This window comes from Mus caroli, unplaced genomic scaffold (genome assembly GCF_978045245.1).
Source record: "Mus caroli unplaced genomic scaffold, Mus_caroli_1 scaffold_1, whole genome shotgun sequence".
Classification (NCBI taxonomy): Eukaryota; Metazoa; Chordata; class Mammalia; order Rodentia; family Muridae; genus Mus; species Mus caroli.
In genome coordinates this window covers 55,500,096-55,516,014 of record NW_028227256.1, presented here as the reverse complement: position 1 = coordinate 55,516,014, position 15,919 = coordinate 55,500,096, and the positions used below count along the sequence as shown (strand labels likewise).

The following is a 15,919-nucleotide window of genomic DNA, read 5'->3' as shown; positions in this document are numbered from 1 at the left end:
ACAAGCCTAGCACACATAAAATACAGCCTGTAGCAATTTTCTGAGCAACCTTTGTATCCTCCCTTGGGCAATCTCTTCCCAATTCTATGTAATCATTCAGTATCCACGTTGTGAAGGGAAAAATGTCATTTTGAGTTTATTCACTAAATTTCAAATCTGGTGGTAGAGGGCCATCATCCAAGGTACTTGGGAAACTGAGGCAGAGGACCATAAATTCAAGAGCAGACCAGGTTACACCAGGTTACAGAAGGAGTTCAAGACCAGCCTAGGCAACTTGGTGAGGCTCTATCTTAAAAGAGAGAATGAGGCTGAGGGTTCAGTCCCCAGTACTGCAAAGAAAAATCAGCCAGATTTAATTCATCAGCAATAAACGTGAAAATGAGTATATTTAGAAGTTTAAATACTTTCTCCTTTCATTCAGTGCATGGTCTTGCTTGTCTTATACACCATGATACACAATGTAACATAGTGTTTCTATGGTTGCCAGCTCTGTGTGTGTGTGTACTTGATACAATCTAGAGTCATCAAAGAGAAAGGAGCCTTAGCTGAGGAAATGCCTCCATGAGATCTATCTGTAAGGCATTTTCTCAATTAGTGATCAATGAAGGAAGGCCCAGCCGAAGGTGGGTGGTGCCATCCTTGGGCTGGTGGTCCTGGGTTCTTTAAGAAAGCAGGCTGAAGAAGCCATGAGGAGCAAGGCAGTAAGCAGCACCCCTCCATGGCCTCTGCATCAACTCCTGCCTCCAGGTTCATGCCCTGTTTGAGTTCCTGTCCTGACTTCCTCCAATGATGGACTATGATCTGAACGTGTAAGCCAAATAAACCCATTCATCCCCAATTTGATTTTTGGTCATAGTGGCCCTAACTAAGACATATGGACTCTCATATCAGACCCGCATTCAAAAATCTAACTTCAAACTTAATAGCCAAGTTACTTTGGGTTTTGTTACTAAATTCTGTGGACTTGTCCCATACACATTGTAGGTCTATTACACACTAGGATGCATTGTGCTTATTTATGAGGCTAGGCTTATGTAATTAGCATTATCTGATTATACTTTGGTCATATTTGAGAAATAAAAATCATACGAAGTGCATACTAGTTTAAGTAATAGCAACATGGAAGACAACAGGGGTTGCTGTACTTTGTAGCTACTAAAGAGTTAAAGTCAATTTGCAAATTCAGGAAACAGAAGAGAAATTTCATTCTTTTTAAAAAAGATTTATTTATTTATTTTATGTATATGGGTACACTGTAGCTGTACAGATGGTTGTGAGCCTTCATGTGATTGTTGGGAATTGAATTTAGGACCTCTGCTCCCTCCAGTCAATCCCACTTGCTCCGATTGGCCCCGTGCTCGCTCAGTCGCCCCGCGCTCACTCAGTCCCTGTTCGCTCTGGCCCAAAGATTTATTTATTATTATAAATAAGTATACTGTAGCTGTCTTCAGACTCACCAGAAGAGGGCATCAGATCTCATTATGGGTGGTTGTGAGCCACCATGTGGTTGCTGGGAATTGAACTCAGGACCTCTGGAAGAGCAGTCAGTACTCTTACCAGCTGAGCCACCTCGACAGCCCGAGAAATTTCATTCTTTACTTTCAACAGAAACTATTGTAGATAAAATAAAGCCATAAATCAGGAAAGCAAAACTGCTGTCCTCTTTACTTCCAGCATTCTGTGCACTTCACTTGGTGTTCCTCTACCTAACCTAGTAGGTGATCATACAGTTACCCCAAAATGCAAATATTTTCAATAGATACAAAGACATTCCAGCATGAGCTTTTGCAGTTTTGGTTTTTTAGTGATTCTGAAAATTGGACCTAGGGTCTTGCACATGACAGATAAACCCTCAGCTACACCTGGCAATCTGTCATATATATATATATATATATATATATATATATATATATATATATATATATATATATAAATCTGTCTTATAAAAAGACAATATTCTTGCATGTGGTGCTATCCTCCTGTAATCCCAGGACTGAGGAGGCCCAGGCAGAAAGATGGCCAAAAGGATAAGACCTTATATATAACAGAACAGGATGAGCAAAGAAAGCATGTCAGTTACTTAACTACCATACTTATTGGCTTAAAGATGTGTATAAAATGTCTTGATATTTTAACTCGCTCGGACTTCTAGCAAATCCCTCCCCCTTTTCTGTCTCTGATATTTCTCATTTGTGTCCCCCGCCCCCTTGCCCACTCCTAAACATCAGTCTCATCTGCAGTTCTTAAAGTTTGGTATTAATGATCTTATTTTTCTTCTTCTGTTATTTCCTGCTTTCTCTAGACTTCTCAGCTGGTTAGATTTGACAACCCGACATTAAACTACGGAGGGCCATCTGAGAACAACGAACCTCAGTTAAAGAATTGCCTCCATCAGATGGGCCTTTTTGCTGTGACCTGTGGTACTCTTTCTTGGTTGATGATTGATGTGAGAGAGCCCACTCACTGTGGGTGGTGCCACCCAGGGCATGTGGTCCTAGAAAGCACAACGAGCAAGCCATGGAAAGTGGCAAGCCAGTAAGCCGTGTTTCTCCCCGGCCTCTGCTTCAGTTCCTGCCTCTAGATTCCTCCCTTGAGTTCCTGACATGATTTCCTTCAATGATGGGATAAGATAACATAAGCAAAATAAAATAAACCCTTTCCTGCCTTTAGCCAGTGTTTTACCACCACAACAAAGAAGCTAACTAAAACAGCTTTGTTTTTGAGCAATTTGGCTTCCAAATTCCAAATAATGGACAATTTTCAGAGGCTAATTTTGTCTAATTTCTAAGTAGTTTGAGAAGATATATTGTGCTCTCTCTCTCTCTCTCTCTCTCTCTCTCTCTCTCTCTCTCTCTCTCTCTCTCTCTCTCTCTCTCCCTCCCTCCCTCCCTCCCTCCCTCCTTCGAGAGCTGTGACTCCACTCATCTCAACTCTGCTGAGCGTGGTTTCATGGACCCAGATATAATGTTATGGTAAATATCCTGCACATGCTTGGAGTGTGTGCTCTGCTTTTGTTCCAGGGTTCTATAAATATTGCATCAAGTTGGGTGGTAGTGTTGCTCAAGACTTCTGCAGCCTTCTTTTCTACTTCTATCAATTACCAAAAAGGGAGGGGTACAAGCTCCAGGTATGGTTCTGTTCATTTTGCTCCAACTATTTTGAAGCTCTGCATAGGTAATTAAGTTTATGTAGGGACTAGTACCTTTTAAGGCAGTCTATCTTTCCTTTCTTTCGCCTCTCTCTTCTCTCTCTCTCTCTCTCTCTCTCTCTCTCTCTCTCTCTCTCTCTCTCTTTCAGTACATTAGCAAGGCTGGCTTCCAACTTGCTATCTTCCTGCTTCAGCCTCTCAAGTAGCTAGACATATAGGCACACAGCACTATGCTCAGAGCAACTTGTGTTTATGAATATGCATGTGTGTGCTGGTTCACGTACCTATGCATGTACATGGGGAAGCCAGATGATGGGTGCCTTCCACTATTGCTCTACCTTATTTCTTCTTTGAGACAGTGTTTCTCACTGAACCTGGAACTTTCTGTTTGGGTGTGACTGGCTGGCCAGCAAGGCCCCAAAATCCATCTGTTCCCGTCCCTCCCCCCAAACTGGGGTAACAACCATATACCACCATGCCTTTTTTTTTTTCTTCTGGTGCTGGGGATTCAAACTCAGGTCTTCATGCTTGTGCAACAAGCGCTTCAGCAATTGAGTCATTGCCCCAGTCCAAGATTTATCTTTTAATTGGCATGTTCTAAACTTTGGACCAATTCCAGCACAGAAGTAGGTAGAATTCTGTGAGTCTGAGGCTAGCCTGGACTACATAGTGAATCTTTGCCTCAAGCAATCAACTTTGAGCATAGTCTCAATGTAATTATTAAAAAGTTAATTATCTTATTTCTAGGGGCCCCAGTGTTTTGTTCCTTTAATGTAATTTTAAAATTTATCAATTTAGGGATTGTACATTTTCAATCAGTAAAATAAGCTCATGATGTAACCTCAAATTGTTATATGCTTATCACGTAAAAAATGATTCCCTCCCCATCTGCATATGTAGCAGAGGATGGCATTATTTGGCATCAACGGGAGGAGAAGCCCTTTGTCCTGTGAAGGCTCAATTCCCCAGTGTAGGGGAATGCTGGGGTGGTGAGGTGGAAGTGGGTGGGTGGGGGAACACCCTCATAGAAGCAGGGTAAGAGGGGATGGGAGAGGGGGGTTCCGGAGGGGAAACTGGGAAAGGGGATAACATCTGAAATGTAAATACATAAAATATCCAATAAAAAAATGATTCACTCATTAACATTCAGATACTACAATGCAAATTTAGATTGTTATTATTGCCTTTTATCAGGGATATAAAATTATCAAAATCAACCCTTCATAGGTTATATTGATAATTAGAATATCAAATCAAAATTCGTTTTTTCTTAAGTAAATCCTATCCATTGTCCTTGACAAGATAAGTTTAAAGTAGGCCAGGGCCACACCAGATCCTGAGGCCTTGCTGGCTAGCTAGTCAAGACCAAACATTACAGAATCAAGGACTTGAAAGGCAAAAGTTGTCTTTGTACTAACCATTACTGTTAATTATTCTAATTAATATGCAGTGGGCTAAATGTCTGTGTCCTCCCAATATATATTGGCCCTTAATTCCACTATGATGGCATTTAGAGACAGCTAATCGCCCAAAGGCCTCTGCACATGATACAGAGCCATCATGAATTGGGTAAGTTCCAGAGTGACACCCCATGCCCTGTGCAGCTTCTATTAACCACAAAGACAGCCCACACCAACCCCCCAACTATGCTAGCTAGAACCTGTAGCTCAAGATTCCATTTGACCACTTGAGTTTTGTTAGAAATTCTTCTGCCTCATTTAAAATTGCTCATTCTGACTTTAGCTTGACTACTCAAGGAAAGAATCTATCTTCTCAATAAACTGTTGTAAATCCTTTTTTTTTAATTTTAAAAATTATTATTTTTTTATGTTTGGGTGTTTTGCTTACATGTATGTCTGTGTACCACATACATTCCTGGTGCCCGTGGAAGACAGAAAAGGGTGTTGTACTTCCTGTAGATACTGGGAATCAAACTCAGGTCCTCTGGAAGAACACCCAATGATTCTAACTGTTGAGCCATCTGTCCAGCCTCTCAATCTTAACTGGTAACTTAATGTTAAAGAGTTAACATGGGGAAATGTCCAGTTTATTAGTGTCAGGGTTTTCATGTTGGTACCATGAGGATATAGTAGTCACAAATGGAATTAGTTCCTTAGTACAAAAAGCCAGAGTGAACAAGTCTCCCCCATCCCCCTGCACAGTGCAAGAACGAGGATTCAGAGAAGAAAATAGAATAAAGAAAAATGAACACAATGCATATGCATGTCACAAGGAAATGGATGGCAGGATGCCCCTCTAAATAGCAAGACCAACTCCAATTCAAAAACCTAGAGGCAGAAAAGATAGCAGTGGTCTTAACCAGCACTGAACCCTGCATGCTAGAATCTGGATCTCCCGAGCAGGACGTGGCCACTGCTGTAATCATGGCATGACCATCCTGGGGTAAGCAACACTTTGTTTGGATTTGAGGCCTGCTCTACAGGAGGGAATTCAGGCTTAGTACTGCAAACCTGGTCAAGCCATGACTCTGGAGGTTAGAAGCCTCAAGGAGGGAACTTACTACCATCGTTTTGTTAAATGGTCATTTGTCAAACTGCCTGTTACATATTTACACGTGCATTCATAAATTATCATTACTCTCAACTTTGGTCAGAGTTTTTTTGTTTTCTGGTTTTGGTTTTGGTTTTTTGCAGCTATCATCAATCAATATAAAAACTACTGATTGGTCAAAATGCTGAGATAAATAACTTAAGTGCTCAGCCCTAAATGGGACATCTATATCAAACACTCCACAGACAGATGACAGGTAGACACACGCAGCTCAGGGAATATCATGCATGAGGGAGCAGAAAGAGTGTAGGAACAAGATAGGAAAGAATGCTATAAAATGCTGTCTTCCAGGTGTGATGTAGTTGTTGCACAGTGGTTACCTGCATACGATTTAGCCAGCCTACATTCCATCATAGATAGTGGAGAGGCTTGTGAAGCCTAAACTGTAGCCAAGGAAGTATTGGCAACTAGTGTCTACTCGGGGAGAGAGTCATGTTTCCTTTGGGTGTGGCTGCTGGTAACCTGTCTAAGTTCCAGTGGACGGCTTTATACCTGTGCACATACAGGCACTACTAGCTGCACTCACTGGGTCTGAGGATGCTCCACTGAAAGAATCCTATATTTATGAAAGAGACATCACAAGGCACTCTCTTCAGTGATGCTTCTTATCACCATTCTGGGAAGCCAGGAAATATTCAGCCCCAAAGCTACCACAAATGCAGAAAAAAAAAAAGCCCTCTTAGAACACATACATTTGTGCTGTTAAATTTTGTAGCTGCCTGCTATATGCAGAACACACCATTGCTGGTACCTCCAAAACCCATCAATCCAAACAAAGTCCACTATGCATGTATACATATATAGACAGTCTTACCATACAGCCTAGGCTGACCTTGACAATGACCCTTCCTCCTAAGCTTTCCAAGTGCTGAGGTTAAATGGACATACATTACAGTTTTCTTTTTAATTTTATTTAAGAGCTACAAAAACAACAGTTTTTCTTACTTTATTAAACCATACTAATATTCTTTCAAGGACAAACACACAGCCAAGAATGCTACAGTGAGAGAATCTTATTTTTATGAAAGAGACGTCACAAGGCACTCTCTTCAGTGATGTTTCTTATCACCATTCTGGGAATCCAGGAAATATTCAGCCCCCAGAGCTACCACAAACGCAGCAAACCCCCATTTGAATCCTTTTAATATTACGCTTGGGAAGGTGATGTTGCCTGCAAAGCCGCCCATGTATCTCCAAGCCTCATTGCTGAAAGAATAAGATAAGAAACATTATAACCACATACAATTTACATTAATTCACCCAGCCAAATACATTTCCTTTTCTTCTTTAAATACTTAAATGCTACATTAGTATTTCTTTTTTGCTTGGTGGTGATTTTTTGTTTGTAGGGTTTTGTTTTGTTTTGTTTTTGAAATACAGTCCTGTTACATAGCCCTGGCTGTCCTGGAACTCATGTAGAACAGGCTGGCCTAACAATCATCTCCTTGCCTCTGTATCCCAAGTGCTGGGATTGAAGACATGAACCACTGTGCTGGGAACATTGTTTTCTCTGTGCTTTTGAAATAGGGTCTCACTGTATAGGTTAGGCTAGCCTCTGACTTGTGGCAATCCTCCTGCTTCAGCCACCTGAATTGTAGGACTATAGGCATGAACCATCACACCTGGTCCAAAGCAACACTATTTAATACTGTAGGTCATAGTAGAAATGGGCTTTTTTTTCTTTTTTTGGCATAGGATAATTAAAAATCTATGAGCAAGTTTCACTATAAAATATGAAGTAGTCCTCCTCTCCAAGTTGACTGTTCTCCACCTTATACTACAGTGGTGAATATAAAATGCTTGTGCGCAGTGCGTTCCAACACAGAAGGACACACAGCTGACATTACTGCTACTCTTCAAGAGGCTCACAGCCTTCCCTTGCCATACACCCTGTGCTCCAGAAGACTGAGCTCCTGTTCTGGTAAATTCTTCTGAATATGCAGAACAGACAGAGAAAGAGAAAGCTGACAGCTATAGGGAGATGTGTATTCTTGCATATATAATCTAAATTAGTCAGAAAAAAAATCACTTTATGGGGACAAAAGACCTAAAACAGAGCAAAATAAACAAAACACAAACAAACAAGCAAAAACAAAAGACCCCGTCTCACTAGAAAGTATGGAAACAAATCTAACTAGCTTAGATGCCAAAACCACACCAAGATGTTAGGAGTAGCTCAGGTTGTGGGATTCTAGAACTCACTGAGTTCTGGAATCTGCTCTGTAGACCAGATTGACCTTGAACTCACAAAGATCCACCTATCTCTGCCTCCCAAGTGTTGGCATTAAAGACGTGTACTACCACACCAGACCTGTTGCATATTCTTAACAAAATTTTAGAAAATTAAAACCAGTAGTGTACAAACAAAAATGACATGTCACGAAGAAATGCAGAAAAATCTGTCAACCAACAATAATAAAAAGCATGGTATGTTCCAAGTCTCTGCAGCCTGGCGACTCAGGAGACTCATGTAAGACAAAGACTGTGCCAGGAATTAAGAACCAGCTGGGACAATATGGCAGGACTGATTTAAAAAGAAAGGAAACGTTGGGAGTTACAGCACATCCCTATAGTCCCAATACTCAGAAAGCTGAAGGGCACAAGCTCACTGTTTAGGATTAACTGAGACTCCACTGTAAAACCACCAGGAAAAAAATGTCAAAAATTTACAGGCTGACAAAATAATGGTATCTCTGTAGACAAAATGACCATTATACAAAGGAAAATTTAAGGGACGTATAAGAAAATTTACTAGAGTAAAAATTTAGCTAGAATAAAAGTTTAGCTAAATAATAAATGGATATAAAATCATTATGTGAAAATGAATTGTCAACAGCCCAGCTGAAACATGGGATTTAAAATGCGACTTACAATAATAGTACCACAAACATGAACTCAGTGATATGCTCAAGAGATATATAAAAAGCAAGAAAACACTGTCTAAATTTCAAAACGGTGTAAGTCACTTGTGTGCTAAAAAAGTCATTATTTAAAAGTCCTAAATTATCTCCAAACAAATGTGAGTTTAATATAAACATGGAAAAGATTCACATTCTAAATTTTTGTAAAATAGTGAATGAGATCCCAATTAAAATCCAAGTCAGACATTTGTAGAAATTGATGAGTATGAACTAAAATTTATAGGCAAATAAAGGTTCAGAATAGCTAAACCAATGCAAGAAAACTGGAGGCCGTCCACCTCTCTGTTCAAGCTGTGGCACTGGATCTAAGTGTAGACATACTAAACAGGGAAACAAAATAAGAGTCCAGAAATAGACCACATAGAGCTGGTCTATTGATTTTGACATATTTATCAAATTAATTCAGTGGAGAATAATCTTTTAATAAATGGTTCTGAACCACTGGATAGCCACCTGTAATATTTGCTTCCATTCTTTCTTCAAAAACTAACTCAAGGTACTGGAGAGATGCTCAGTAGTTAAGAGCACTGGTTGCTCTTCCATGGGACCCAGATTACATACACAGGAAACACAGGAGGTTTGTCACTCCTGCCTCAGAGGATCAAACACTTTCTTCTGAACTCTGCAAGTACCAGATGCACATGTGGTGCACACATATACAAGCAGGCAAAATACCCATATATACAAAAATACATATATTTTTAAATAAAAAATTAACTCAAAATAAATAATCATACCTCATTTTAAGAAAACCATAAGCTACATGTGATAATGGAAACCCAGTACTTAGGAGGCTAAGACAGGAAAATTCTGAGTCTACACCTGGCTTGGGTTAGACACATAACTGTTTCAAAAAGAATAATAATAATAATAAAATGTTTCTAGAAAATATAGGATAAAATCCTAGATGAGATACAAAAGAAATAGTGACAAAAGAAAACTTAACTGGGAATTTATTGAAATTTAAAACATTAAGAAAATGAAAAGGCAGGTTATATATGGTCATATATTCTGGGAATGAACATTTACAAAATTTATATATGATGAAGGGCTTATTTTCAAAATATATAAAGAACTATTAAAACTCATAACAAGAGGTCAAAAGGTTCAAGGATATACTGCACCAAACCCAACCAAACACCTCACAGATGTGTGCACAGAATGACCAACGCAAGCACTGGAGTCACGGCAATGGGTAGGAAAGCCACACCAGGGTTCTGCCACCATATTTACTAGAAGGCTTCTTTCAGGTTCTGAGATTAGCTCTTATATTGCCCACAGTGGCCTCCAGTTTGATACAAGGCTGTAATTCTAATCCTCCAACTTCTACCTTTCAATGACTGAGATTACTGGCATGCACAACCAGGTTTGGTGTTAGAATGGCTGAAGTTAAAAGACTAAAAACACTAAGTACTGAAGAGACCATTAAGCAGCTGAATTTCAGCAGCTGAAATTCTGCTGGTAGGAATGGGTAATAATGGTACTACTATCTCTTTAGAAAATGGTTTGGCAGTTCTTTTAAAAAGACCCATAGATTTATCATATAATCCAAAAATCCCATTCTTTTTTTTAAGACAAGGTTTCTCTGTGTAGCTCTGGTTTTCCTAGGACTTACTTTGTAGACCAGACTGGCCTCAACTTACAGAGATCCTCTTGCCTCTGCCTCCCAAGTGCTGAGACTAAAGTCATGTACCACCACTGCCTGGCCAGAAATCCCATTCTTAAGTATTTAACCAAGAGAAAAGAAAAGATATATCCATACAGACTTATGAATGGTTGTAGCAACTTTACTAATAATAAAACACAAATGCTAGAAATAATTTGAATGGCTACTGTGGTAAACAAAATGTGGTATCTATATTTAGATATGAAAAACAGCAACATGTGTAAAAAGTAAAAAGGCTGCAGAAGACAGGCTTTCTAGAATGGGTTTCATCCCTCGGCACTTAAAACCAAACCCAATAAATGAGAAAACTCAGCTCCCCTTGCCTGCGCAAAACAACATCATCAAGTGAAAAGCAAGGACAAAAGACATATCCCACAGGATTCTAATGCAGAAAGCTCCAGGAAAGAAACCACCCGGGAAACAGAGAAGCCACTTTCCAGGATACAAGGTGGGGCACATTCTCTATACTCTATAGTCTAAGTAACTAGATTTGGACCAGGGAGAAGACTCAGTAGGCAAAGGTCCTGGCTGCCAAGCCTGCAACAGGACCCCTGTGGTAGGACAGGACTCCCTTCCTTGAGTAGTCTCTATCTTCACACTTGTACTGTGGCAGATACATGCCTACCCTCCTGCCTGCCCCAGTACACAAATAAATAAAAGTCATTTAAAAGAGAGAAGACATTTCTAGACTCATCTTACCGAGCCCATGGATCCCTCAGCCCTCGGGCAGCAAGCTTCTTCTGCACCGTTTCTAATGGCGTCCCTTCAATTTTCCACTGTCTGTAATCTGGAAGTTCCATTTTACCATGGCCATGTCCGTGTCCGTGTTCATGTCCATGTTCATGTCCGTGTCCAGCAGCCATGTCTACAGAAGAGGGACGGGGGAGGGGTAGGGGGAGGGGGAAGTGGAGGGGGAGAGGGAGGGGGAGGGGGAGGGAGAATGAGAGACTATAGATACCCAAGAGCCAAGTTTGATGTCTATGTTTCAAGTGAAATGTTTTGAAAAGATACATTCTTGAAAATCTGACTAGAAAGCTTTTACAAAAAGTAAAAACTTTACAAAATTTTATAAAAGTAAATAAAAAACCCTTTTATAGATGAAGACCATGAGACTCCAGGCAGTCCCTTCTGAAGGTCAGAAGACAGCTACTGGACAGCACACTTAGTACTTTCCCCTCGTGCTTGGCTTCTGCAGTCCCTCCTAGTAATGCCTAGAACGGTTACGTCTCCTCTCCTTAGTCTTACTGCAAGTATATGCAGAAAAGAGTACATGAGGTTTTGTTATCTTTCTTTAGCTAGTTCTTCAAAAATATATATTAATCATTTTAGATATACAAGAGTACATGAACATTTTCTATAAAGAACCAGAGAATAAATATTTTGGTTCTTGTGGACAAAAGAGGTAAAATTGAGGATAGGAGGGGTGTTTTCAGCAAGATTTACTGGTAAAATCTAAAGTATACTAAATAACTAAAATAGTTATGATATAGGTCTTTTGATGAAAAATGAAATTTCTTTTTAGAGGTTAGCAGTTTGCCTACCTGGAACTCAAGGCCACTATTCTGTACACAGCATGGAAATGGCTGTTCAAGTTCAACTGCACAAACACTATTAGCTCACGGGCCTCAAAAAACAGGCGCCGTGCTGGAGTGTACTAGCTCAAGTACTGACCAATTCCACCTGAGGACACCTTTTTTTTTTTTTTTTCCCTTTTTTAAATTTTCTTTGCAGACACCTTCTTAATAAATTACCTTTGTAAATAGAGTATGAATGGTTGTTATTTTGCAGCTTGTTTTGCTAGTGTAAAAATAAACTTTATCTTAGTCCTCATTTAAGTTGCTATGAATTTAAAATTCCAGGGTATGAACAGTGCTATAGTAGTACTCATATAAGGGTAGCAGTTGGATTTCTATAATCATTGCTCTCCAGAAGTAAAAACAAACCCAAAAAAATTCTACCATTATATCTCCACTTAATAGGAGGAGGAGTCCAACAGTAGGACAGGATCTTTCAAAATGGGATTTTACAAAACAGAAAAAAATAAGAATTATTAGTATATGCTGAAGACACTATATGAAATGCTTATTTCATTAAACAGTAATAGTAGGATAAGGGAAAAAAATGAACACAATAACTAATGAATTAACCAAACCTTAAAATTTATAAAAATGTAAAGAAATCAGCTGGGCATAGTGATACATGCCTTGAACTCCAGCGGTTGAGGGGCAGAGGCAGGTGAATCTCTGTGAGTTCTTTGTCAGCCTGGTCTACAGGTGGAATTCCAGGGCTCTGTTACACAGAGGAAACCCTGTATCAAACACTGCCCGCCCCCGACTCCAAAAGTTAAATCACAGAACATTATGTTAAAGATCTCCATATTTGAAAAATTAAAATGTAGCCACTAAATACAAGTTAAGACAACACTCAAAATATTAATTTGCAATATAAGTTTTTGAAGGAAAACATGAAACTCTATACCCATTTCTCTTGCACAAATTTCTTTAATAAAGCCAATATATTTTATCTAACTAATTACAACATTTTAGAAAAAATTCTTCTATAGTTATTTCCAAAAGATGAAGTTGAATAAACATCTATCTAAGGAGTCTTTGTTTTCTTTTAAACATTATACCTTAGCTGAAGGAAGGCACGCATGCATGTAGTTAGAGCCACCTGAGAGGCTAAGGCAGGAGGCCCACTTCACACGAGTTTAAGGCGGATAATGGGCACCATCATGTGAACCCATCTCAAAATGTAAAACAAAAATTACTATTATTTCAAAATAGGTATAAATCAAAAATAAAATCTCGAATGTTCGATAGAAGAGTTTAAATTTACCTTTTTATGAATACTAGTAGCTAAGAAATGCAGGGAAATCACTCAGTCCTTCTGGACTTCTATTCTTTCATATAACAAGAACGAAAATCTATCTTGCAAGATGGAGAATGCAGAGAACACCCTGTGGTGTGCCTTCCATTTTCATATCTAAGTGGTAAGACTAACTGAGCACAAATGTTCTCAAGAAACTGGCATGACCTAGAAAATGGAGCATTTACTGGGAGTGGTGGCGCACACCTTTAGTCCCAGCACTCAGGAGGCAGAGGCAAGAGGATCTCTGAGCTGGAGGGCAGCCTGGTCTACAGAGCAACTTCCAGGACTGTCAGAGCTACACAGAAAAACCCTGTCTCAAACATCAAGGTGGGGGTGGGTGGGTGGGTGCGGGGGGTAAGGGTGGTGGGTGAAAGGACATTCAGATATGTATGGCCACCAAGTCCTCTCCTGGATCTGTGCTGTCTCATTTGGTAGCTTTTAACATTTAAAATGTGGCTAAAGAGCTAAGGAACTGGGAATTTTAATTAATTTAAATTTCAAAATAAATTCTTTTTAAAAAGATTTTATTTGTGGTATGTGTGTGTGATGTGCATGGGAGTGTCCTTGGATGCCAGAAGAGGGGTATTAGATTCCTGGAAGCTGAAGTAATAAATAGTTGGTGATTGTGAGCCATTTGGTGTGGGTGCTAGGAGCCCAATTAAGGTCCTCTGGAAGAGTAGCAAGTATCAAAGCAAACTCTTAAATCAATTATAAGAAAATACTAAAGTGTATTTGGACTTATCTGGGTGTATGAGTACTTTTTTCAAGTGTATTTTTTCAACCTAAAAATACAAATACAGACCAAGTATTTATATTTATGAAAACAATATATGTGTGTGTGTATAGATAGACACACATATATATTGCATATATAAAGTACATACATTATGGACCGCATGAAATGTAGAAAAATTCATTAATAGTATATATAAATATATATATTTATTCAAGAGAAGGTTTCTCTGTGTAGCCCTGGCTGTCCTGGAACTTGCTCTGTATTCTAAACTAGTGTTGAACTCTGAGACTCACCTGCCTCTACCTCCCAAGTGCTAGGATTAAAGGCAACCACACCAGGCTTCAGGCTTAAATATGTTTAACATACTGGGTTAGATGAATTTGTTTTTTACTTTTAGTGTCTACTAGAAATTTTAATTTTACATATATGGCTTCCATTGCATTTCTATTGGATGTTATCTCTTAAGAGAAATTCCTGAATGTGCATGACAACGAATATGTTTATACACATTACTGTATCACTGGGGTAGGAGTCACCCCTATCTTACAAGAATATTGTTTATTTACTTGAGACAGTCTCACAAAGCTCAGTCTCACCTCAAACTTGGTATGCAGCCAGGGAAGCTTTGAACTCTTACTCCTTCTGTCTCTGTCTCCCAACTGCCAGGAGTACAAGCCTGTGCATCATGTTGGGCTCCTATTTTTTAAGAGTATTTCTTTAAAGTCATGTGGTGTGTGTGTGTGTGTGTTCAAGCAGAGGTCAGAGGACAACCTAATCCAACTGGTTCTCTCCTCTTCCACAGAATGAGTGAGTTCTACTGCACTGAGGGCTCAACGACAGGAAATTATTTCACCTTTAGAACTGTCCGTTTAAGAACAGAAAAAAAAAAAAGATTCAACCATGAATGAACACATAATTATGGAAAATTTAAATGCTATCTGCCTATGTCAGAAGTAAACTCAAAAGTTTGGTGATGATCAACCTTCACTAACGATGGCTTGTACTAGCACTGGGGAAATGTTGACTTGCTTTCCCTAAGGAAGAAGAATGTTACATCCATTACATATAATTTTACAGTTTATCAGGGGTTTTCAAGGGTGTATCTCAAATTTCCCTCATTTAAAAACTGAGATGACCATAAAAATATGAGAAAATACAAATGAAATGCTATTACTTTAGTACCCAATCCTTAATCCTAGGATTATGTAGTAGTCTTGATTTTGTGACTTGCTCTTTTTCACTTAAGCACTGTGTCGTAAACACTTATATTAGGGAAACCGTACTTAAAATATAAGCTTGTGAAGCAACCGTTGCAATTATTTCTTCTAGTTTTAAGTATTTTCGGGTCTGAGTTGTTCTTTACCCAATTCAAACACAACCTAAAAAGCCAGGAGGCGAGGAGTAAATTGCATCTGGTAGCGGCGGTTTAAAACATCTCTGGGATTTAACAACCATCATAATTCTCAAGGCATCCTTCATCCACCTCAATTCAGCCCAGCTGAACCTGGCAGCGGCGCTCCCTATCTAGGTTCGGGATCTTCTCCCGGTCTTATCTGATCCCTTCAGCCCTCTCCACTTCTGCATTCCCCTGGATAAAGTTTAGATTATGAGTAATCCAGAAGTCTCCCACCAACTCCCTAAATTACCTGACAGCAATCTGACCTCCCGGGACACTCAATATTCAACCTTACAGCCGGAGCCAACCGGAAACGGACGTTGTTTCCTCTAGTTTCTTACGACAGGAAAATGGGGGAGGATGGTAAACGTTCCGGTACTGGCGCAAGGCTCCCAGACAACGTAGAGATGACATGAAGGAGCCTGGAAGTAGAGATTGTTTCCCACACTTTGCAGCTGGAGTCTGCTTGAGGTAGAAGATATTGAGGAGAAGGACGATAAAGCCGTGTTTTTCTTGCTCCGGGACGGAATCTTTAGGCGGAGCACCAAGAGGCGGGCCAAAGTCATAGCGCAGCCAATGAGAGCGGCTGTTATTAAGCGCGTGGGCCCAC

At 39.6% G+C, this 15,919-nt stretch overlaps 1 protein-coding gene across 1 annotated transcript; it reads right to left on the bottom strand.

The window, feature by feature from the left end:
* Positions 1-6,608: 6,608 nt before the first annotated feature.
* Positions 6,609-15,835, bottom strand: Ndufb3 (NADH:ubiquinone oxidoreductase subunit B3). The gene is made up of 3 exons (XM_021169029.3): positions 15,560-15,835; positions 11,006-11,171; positions 6,609-6,925 (listed from the first exon to the last, which is right to left on the bottom strand). Exons 2-3 carry the CDS (start codon positions 11,167-11,169, stop codon positions 6,769-6,771), a joined length of 321 nt encoding a protein of 106 aa, XP_021024688.1. The 5' UTR covers positions 11,170-11,171; positions 15,560-15,835; the 3' UTR covers positions 6,609-6,768.
* Positions 15,836-15,919: the final 84 nt, after the last annotated feature.

Excerpts from the sequence above, each read along its gene's own strand:
- Ndufb3 (XM_021169029.3), bottom strand. The coding sequence starts at position 11,169 with ATGGCTGCTGGACACGGACATGAACATGGACATGAACACGGACACGGA. Across the intron at positions 6,926-11,005 it reads CTGAGGGATCCATGGGCTCG|CAATGAGGCTTGGAGATACA; the intron begins GTAAGATGAGTC and ends TTATTCTTTCAG.